Source organism: Acipenser ruthenus, chromosome 4, assembly GCF_902713425.1.
Source record: "Acipenser ruthenus chromosome 4, fAciRut3.2 maternal haplotype, whole genome shotgun sequence".
NCBI classification, from domain to species: Eukaryota; Metazoa; Chordata; class Actinopteri; order Acipenseriformes; family Acipenseridae; genus Acipenser; species Acipenser ruthenus.
The window spans coordinates 61,350,478-61,359,363 of record NC_081192.1 but is presented as its reverse complement, the minus strand read 5'-3'; the positions used below and the strand labels follow the sequence as shown (position 1 = coordinate 61,359,363).

General features: G+C 35.9%; 1 protein-coding gene across 1 annotated transcript; it reads right to left on the bottom strand.

Annotated features, from left to right (window-relative positions):
• Positions 1–3,212: 3,212 nt before the first annotated feature.
• On the bottom strand, positions 3,213–8,084 carry LOC117399781 (forkhead box protein F2-like). The gene is made up of 2 exons (XM_033999154.3): positions 6,645–8,084; positions 3,213–5,097 (listed from the first exon to the last, which is right to left on the bottom strand). Exons 1-2 carry the CDS (start codon positions 7,612–7,614, stop codon positions 4,919–4,921), a joined length of 1,149 nt encoding a protein of 382 aa, XP_033855045.1. The 5' UTR covers positions 7,615–8,084; the 3' UTR covers positions 3,213–4,918.
• Positions 8,085–8,886: the final 802 nt, after the last annotated feature.

Sequence of the window (8,886 nt, the reverse complement as noted above, 5' to 3'; positions counted from 1 at the left end):
TCCTTGCTAGTTATTAAACCAAACTAGCACGGTTATGTTTTGTCTACTGACCTGTCTTATATCCATTCTTGTAAAAATCGAGCAAAGATGTTTTTTTTTTAAGTATTAAGTATTTCCTTTGACTGTATTTATGCACCATGTAAAATATATTAATGTAACGATGTTATATATTTGTTTACCAATAAAGAAATAAATTATGAATACAAATTAAAACGGGTTGTCCTTTTTAAGCAGTTACTAAAAGAAAAAACATAATCGTATTTTATTCAGGTGCCATCAAAATTTGCAGTTACGTTCCAAGTTCCAAGTGTGTGTGTGTGTGTGTGTGTGTGTGTGTGTGTGTATAAAAAAATAATTACCGGGTGTTTACAGGTTTATTATGTACAGATCATAGGCATAACTCTTGTGACTTTACCACAGCACACAAAACTGGCAGTTTAATAAAAATGACAAACAGATTTTATAATATAACTGATGAAGACAGAGACGCGTTCATTGAAAATCAGGAAAATGCGGCCACAAGAAAAAAAAGACGTTGAGTGATATAAATGTACTAATAGTGTACCTAGAAGAAAACGGTGAAAACAAGAACATGGAACACATTTAAGTACAGCAACTCGACAATATACTGGCAAAATGTATCCTGTGAGTAAGGTGTCAGGTAGGTAGGTATTTAAAGCGACACAAAAAAAACAAGGGAAGGGAAATGGTCGTATGTGCTACTTTTTCAAGCTATTGCTAACGGCTACAAATAATAAAATAAAATAAAAATAAAAAGCCTGCAATCGTATCTTGGGGTTCTTGTTGTTCGTGTGGTCCGCTGAGTTTATTATATCCACTGTCAAATGTATATGATTCCAATATTGTTAGTCATTTGGTTTATGCGGTATTTACGCGCTGGAAGATGGGCTTTAAATAGCGCATAAACAAAGTGAGGATAGAGCCATGTGGGCCTAATTTACAAAAGGGCACTAAACATTATAGTGCACCATCACTGCAATTAGTGTGCACGATGATGATTTCTGTATTTACTATTGCAATTGTATTCATTCACGTGCGAAGCAGTGGGAATATTATGGCGCACACTGATTGTATTGTGCCACATTATGGTAATCAGAATGAATATGTGATTTTATAAATGGCGTTCTTATCTTAGTAGGTTTAAATGTAACTTTAGAATGGCTGCTTTTGTATTATTGTGTGTATACTGTTATTTAAATCGGTTATTTAAATGGTCTGATTGTGGCAGTTGTATGTGTGACATACTATACACATGTATGGAGGTCTGTTCTTTTTTTGCACTATATACTGTACAGTGCTTTGTGATACTTTTGAAAGCACTATATAATCCAAGTGTAAGGTAATGACTGATAATGTATTTAAATGAGACACCATATATACTAAAGGGCAGCAGTGTGGAGTAGTGGTTAGGGCTCTGGGCTCTTGACCGGAGGGTCGTGGGTTCAATCCCAGGTGGGGGACACTGCTGCTGTACCCTTGAGCAAGGTACTTTACCAAGATTGCTCCAGTAAAAACCCAACTGTATAAATGGGTAATTGTATGTAAAAATAATGTGTGAAAAAATAATGTAGTTGTATGTAAAAATAATGTGATATCTTGTAACAATTGTACGTTGCCCTGGATAAGGGTGTCTGCTAAGAAATAAATAATAAAGGGCAATAATTGTAGTGCGCACCTTAAAGTGAGCAATACTTAGTTAGTTTGGAAACCAGGCACAGTATTTAAACCTATTTTTCTGGGCTGAAATCTATTTGGCATCAAGGAGGCATTACTTGCATTAAAGTTTTCATATAGAGCAGTGAAAATTACCTGTAAATAACAGGTTATATTATTTTATAGTTCATTACAGTAGTACAAACAATAGAATGGTTCAGTAAAGCACTGGACCAAACAAGGTATTATAATTCAATACAACCTCCCCCAATATAGTTTCTAACTCCTCAGTGTGCAGTTTTAGTTTGCGTTCCCTCTGCCTTATTGTGGTCAATGTAAGCCACCTCCACCTTTCACAATAAGCCACTGACCAAAAGATACGCCTGGGCTGCTGGGGCTTTTTATATCACGGTGGTCATGGTTAAGTCTTGGACATTAATTAAATTAATACATGTAGTGTGCACGCTATGGTATGTAAATGAACTAAATAGTGTACACCTAAATTAATGCATTCTCTGTCAGTAAATGTGACAGTAAATGTAGATTTATGGTGCATGTTACAGCTACACTTAGTGCCCTTTCGTAAATGAGGCCCTGTGTGCTATAGAAATGATTTCTGGAACTAATTTTAAATAATCACTAGATGGCGCTTTAACTTGCTCGCGTAAACAGGTTGTATTTAAGTGTTTGGGATATAAATTATACACAACCACAGGCTCGCATGGAACAAGAATGTAAACACATGACTGTGGTTAAGCAAAGTTTGCAGCTGAGACATTAAAAATGTATGTTAGACTGGCTAGGAGCCTGAAAAGAAAAGTTTAAAAGAAGAAGAAGAAGAAGAAGAAGAAGAAGAAGAAGAAGAAGTGCCCTTGATGTAATTATGTGTGTCTGTGTAGTTGTGTACCAGCTTATACAGTATTAATAGAAACATAAACAATATCGTTATGAAACACAACTTGTGTAGTCATTTCATTCTTTCTTTTTAAAATGTCATTCTTTTTATTGTGCACCACAGGTTTTTTGCGATAGGCCATTTTTGGATTATAACAAAGACCCACAGTGACTATTAACTACATGGAATAACAAGTGTTTTAGTTTTAACAAAGATCATGTCCTTTAACACAAATGTTTTTTCCCCTAGTAAAAGTTACAATATTCTTTAATAAAAATGTTCCTCTTCAAAATAGGGCCACAGAGTTAATTTGAGTACATTTGTTAATCTGTTAATTTTCCCAGAAATAAGAAAAAAATATAGTGGCCTAATATATATATATATATATATATATATATATATATATATATATATATATATATATATATATATATATATATATATTAGGCCACTATATATATCCTTACAATAGTACGCCTTATCACAGAAGGTGCTAGATGCTAAAAGGACTTCTGCAGTATTAAATATTTGATATAATACTTGGACTTGAGGTCCAATCATCAAATCATGCCAATAACTTCAACTTATTCTGAATGGAAAAAATGGCAGACTATTATTAAGAAGTAATAACAAAGATCTTAGATTTCAGAGTGGTTATTTATTATTTTCACAAGAAGTTTACAACAAACCAAATTGTATGCATCCTTTTAAAATAATGCTAATAGGCTACTAGTAGAAATCTGTTTTGAAATCCAGTGCTTATTTTGCACAATTTGAAAATCTAAGATTTATGGTACAATAAAGTGCATTCCCCTGCTGATACTGAAACACACTTAAAATGTGTTCCAATAAGGAAAGCAGTTTTTGTATTTTAAATATCTGACACAGACTGGAAATGTGTTATTTATTTAGACAGCAGCAGATTTTTATTAACCCGACTGATATTTTCTCCCAGGTGTGATTCAACAATACTGCGGAGGGGATTGCGTAACGTCATCCACGGTGATCATTGTAATACAAAACCAGATGTGTTGTAACAGAGTAGTTTGTTGTTGCTAATTATAACACATTCTTGTTCTGTTTGCTAATTTGTTTACTCCTATTGGTTTAATGGTTTTTTAAAGAAGAGTATAGTTTAGCTAAAGATTATTTCAACGTGATTTGAATTGTTACCCTCCATTAAACAACACAGTTATGGCCTAAACCGAATACTTTTTTGTTTTATTGTTTATTAACAAGCATTGCTGTGCGCTTTTTGGCAGCCTAACCCAAAGGGTAGTTAACTTGCCCTGTACAGCAGCGTTGATTTAGTGAATAATATTGGGGTTGCTGTTATTGCCATATAAACCACGAAAATTTAAAGTTTTTTTTCTTCCTTTTGTTCGTTTATTGGCCTGTATCTGTATGTTTGCTTCCTGTTAATTTTGCCGGTGGTTTAAAAAACACGCTAGAATGTATATTAACTAAAATAAACATATTCTTAAGGCAATTCTACATATGTTAATTCTACACATACATTTTCAACATATAGATTGTATTGCAATACTTTACATCAGAATATTTTGGCAAACTTAGCGAGTATACAATAAGTGCAAATATTTCCAAATGTTGTTTAATAAAAACGTAGTGTGAGCGTATATGTGTGACCTACCTGGCCTTCCTTCCCTTAGTCATCCGCAAAAAAAATATATCATTGGAACTAAACATTCTATATACCTCAGAAAAGGAGTAGGCGTACATACATTATAGTTATTTCAGAAAAAATAAAAATAAATGGCTACATAACATTGTATTGACTTTTGTGGTTTGCAGGCAAAGAAAAAGTTCTAGCGGCTATAGTTGTTTTTCTTGAACTTAAATGTTTCTTATAACCTGTACTTAATACGGTATTACTTTAAACAGTTAATGTGAAATATTGCAGTTGTGTAAAAATAAAAAATAATAATAATAATTAAAAAAAAACATTGAATATGTTGTGTTTTTTTGTTTTAGTTTTTTTTTTTATGTGTATAGCAATTGAAATCCTATTCATATAATAAGGATACAGACAAGAACAAAATTATGTTTCCAGAGCTGCAATAGATAGCCACATTGTCTATTGTAGCTCATGTCAGCTACAAAAACAGTCAAAGGAATGTTGTCGGGGTTTTGAAAACCCTATACTAATAAAACCATTCATATTGATATTAAAGAGTGGTTGTTCGCTTTCTAGTAAAAGTGTCTGTAGATGATTTAGTGATGTTCTAGTCTTTAGTCATTACTTTTTCTTCGGCACAGATATCTCATTTTTGGTCGTAACCTGTTAAGGCAGTCAGTGGAACAGCTGTCTGCGGCGGTGCGTTCGCTCATTCACCTCACACAGGGCTTTATGTCCTGGCATACGCTCTGGTGATGGTGGTGGTGGTGGTGATGGTGATAATAAGAGCCAGTGGCTGACGGGTGGAATGAGGAGATCCCGTTGAAATTCAAAACAAAATCTTTCCTTTCACAAACTGGCGACGAATGGGTTTGGTACCGAGGTATTCCCACTGAAAAATAGAAAACAGCACAGGGTTAACTTAATAGAGAATGCTATGCATTGGACTACAAGAAATAAATCTCTCTATAACACATTGCATAATAATAATAGCGTATTAATAATAATAATAATAATAATAATAATAATAATAATAATAATAATAATAATAATAATAATAATAATGGAACACGCACACACGTGTTTGTTATTATTTTTTTATTTAGAAGATGTATACACTGTAAATCAGTGTCTGATAAATATAAATCTTATTCAACAGTTTTGAAATTAAAGTTGTATAAAACGCTCTTAAAATAATTAAACGCTAAGATGTGTTTAAAATCTGTTGCTACCGGTTTTATATGCAGTTCTTAAGCATTAAGGTTTTACAGTGAAAGTCCACGATGGCAATACAATAAATAGGCTTGTTTTAAAACAATTTGCACGGAATGTACAGCGTTATACAATACTGAATTACCACTGTAAATGAAAACATATCTTCATGGCAGGGAATCTATTCAAACAGTAAGGAACTTCATCGCATGTTAATATCTGTGAAATCCAATCTAATATGTATTAAAGCTGTGGAATGCACGTCGTATGTTGTTGGTTGGGTAATAAACGCAAAGCAGTAATAATTATACTTTATACATATTAAAAATAAAAACAAATTAAAATGACCGGTAATTAAATAAACAAGGTTCACTTTTTGTTGTGAAATACAAACAAACAAAATGCATATTTGGTGTCCATTTTATATCACTCCAATATTCTGTAAAAACTGTATTTGCGAGAAGGTGCATAAGATGATGTTGTCTGTATTGACTACAGAATTTAAGAAAACATTGCAGTGGTGATATTGAGTGCCTGTTATTCAGCTTCAGAATCGCTGAGTGCAAATAGATGCTTGTATTGTAAGTTGTTAACATTCCCATAACGTTTAACAGAGACCAGCTCCTGTGGGTTTAGGCAGCCTAAAATCCTCTTCAGTGTGGTCCAGCCCAGACTGTCTTTGTTTAGATAACCCCTGCGACCTACGTTTTAAATGGATGTTTGGACAATTCTGCTTAATGAATGCAACTTTTATAACATTTTCTAGACATGTTTTATATACATTTTAAGCATCGTTTTTTGTTTTTTATTCGTCTCAATGTAAGCATTCAGAATTTAGATAGTTATATTTTAGAGATTTGCAATGTAATATATTTAGAGTCCCTTTAATACCATGAAACACATTTTCAAAATGCCTATACATAAAGATGTTCTTTGAAAATGTTTGGCTAGAGAAGACGATTTTAATATTAGAAAGAGTGTCGTGCCTCGCGTATAGCCAATACTGTAATAAAAACGAAGGTATGTATTTCGAATCTAATAATATAATTTCTTAGCTTATAGTTTTACATCTAAAATATAATTTGCAAGGGATGCAAAATTCGATGGCAACTAATTAATTACCATTGATATGTTTTAAAAGCCGTAATGTAAAAATGTATGTATGAATAAAGGGAAAATATTTACATTACTTTAATCAAATGTGGTAAAGGAAAGACGGCACCTTACCTGAAATATCTGCCGTTTCTCTGGCATTTTGATGCAAGTAGCTTTGTTCCAGGGAGTAGGAAGACATGCTAGAGTGTAAAGTGGATGAAGAAGGGTTATTAGATGCCATTGTCTGCTGTTTGATATATGGAGATCCCCCTGAAGATGCCCAATGTGCAGACGTACTTGCATATGGAGAATGGCATTCCAACGCACTAGCCATTGCAGGGGAAGAAGGTACTGGACTACTGCTGTTATCAGGGCCATAGTCTCCATTAGAAGTTACTGGGCAACTGGCCATGTAAGTTGAACCGGGGCTGGGAGACATATGAGGGACATGGTGGCCACCGCTGAGTCCATCATAGCCTCCTGCCACAGAATTAGTCATCATGTCCAAGTTGTAGCTGTTGGTATGGCATGCCAATGAGGCAGAAGGAGCTTGAAAATCAAAGCCTTGAGGTAATATTGAAGTGCCAAAACCAATGCCGTTCATCATCCGATACATTGGTTTTAAAGCCTGGCATTTTCTTCTGAAACCTCTCGGTCTGCGGCGGAAAGACCCCTCCTCAAACATAAATTCACTGGCTGGGTCAATGGTCCAGTAGTGCCCTTTACCGGGTCTGCCTAGCCCCTTCGGTAGTTTTATAAAGCACTCGTTCAAGGACAGATTGTGGCGAACCGAATTCTTCCATCCCTGGTAAGAGCCTCTGAAGAATGGGAACCTTGCCTGAAGAAACTGATAGATCTCGCTGAGGGTTAACCTTTTTGTTGGGGAGCTCTGAATTGCCATCACAATGAGTGCGATGTAGGAATACGGCGGTTTTTCAGGGCGCCTGAGCCCTGAATTCGCCTTTTTGCCTTTGGAGGAGGATGCGCACTCCACTGCCGAGGACTGTTGGTGCATCAGTACTGAATGAAGAACTCCAGAAATCGGGCTCGATCTTAAAAGCGCTGGTGAGTCCAGCTGCTGCTGGGAAGTTTCACTTGTCATCTCCTAGCTAGCAAAAATAGCTAGCAGGGGAAAAATTAGTTTTAATAATGGTCCCTATAGACGATACGGCTTATTGAACTCCACTGGACACTGCACACCGAGTCCTCAGAAATAGTGTGACTAGCTGAGCACTAGCTTCCTCTCCAATGCAGTATATCTGCGGCTCGCAGTGTTTACCGGTATGTTCTGCAATAAAAGTTTTTTTTTTTGTTTTTTTTTTTTCCTGTGCGGTTAGTATTTCGTTTTACTCCAATAGCGGTTCACTGTCTCTGAGACGGCAATTCTGACCCCCACCTGGTGGCCATCACTCCCCTTAATCCTTTAAGAAGAGGAAGCGCAGCGCTCCTCTACTTTTTGCGTAGAGGCTGCTCAGCCAAACAAAACTCGACCACCTATCAATTCGTAAATCTTTCTTTCCTCTAGACCCCCCTTTATGCCTCCGAGAAATCAGCAGCAACCAGGGACCACATCCCTCCCATATCTGGCCTCTGTCCACTCGTCATCTAGGGAGGAGGTGCTGCCGCACCAGACCCCTCTCTGTCTGACATCTCTAATACACGCAATTACACAATTTATCAAACCTTTCAGTCGTTCCAATCAAGTGTCACACGCCAAACGCCGAAGGTAAAGTTCTCAAATCTTACTGGCTGCATGCTCTAGGGCAAACGGTGTAAGTTTCTGGGAGCTTTATGGAAAGTACACCGTTAGTTTAAAAGTATTTCCAATTTATGTATGTTTTTGGCTATCACTATAATGTAACACAATTAATTTTGCATGTGTTTTTTTTTTTTTTGTAATGTTCAGTACCGTTCCGAATATAAAAAGGAATCACTGCGAACAAAAATGCAACTTACGGTATAGTGGACTTCAATCAATATGTAATCACATAGTTGTGCAGAAAACAAATAGTATAAAAGCTAAAACGGTGAATGGGAGATGTTTGCTGAGCATATGTGTATGCACGTTGTTCTGGGTAACTGGCTTTGACATGAGTGGAAGCAGGCTTTTTCCATCAAGCGCTGGCTTGATACCACACACAGAGCCCGAGTGTCAGCTTTCTGCCTTGAGCCTGGCTCCTTTCCCCCGAGCTCCACATTAATTAGACAAATAAACCCAAAATAAAGCGAGCGGGCGTCAGCAGGTTCCTCCAGAGATACAACTAATGCATACACAGCGATCTACACAAAACGTATAACAATAATAATCTTTGTTATAATTATTATTGATGAACGAAACAGAGATTCTCCCAAGACTCACGACTTTGTTTTAGTG

Coding starts and splice junctions, on each gene's coding strand:
- LOC117399781 (XM_033999154.3), bottom strand. CDS start 7,614: ATGACAAGTGAAACTTCCCAGCAGCAGCTGGACTCACCAGCGCTTTTA. Junction 5,098..6,644: donor AGAAACGGCAGATATTTCAG/GTAAGGTGCCGT, acceptor TCTATTTTTCAG/TGGGAATACCTCGGTACCAA.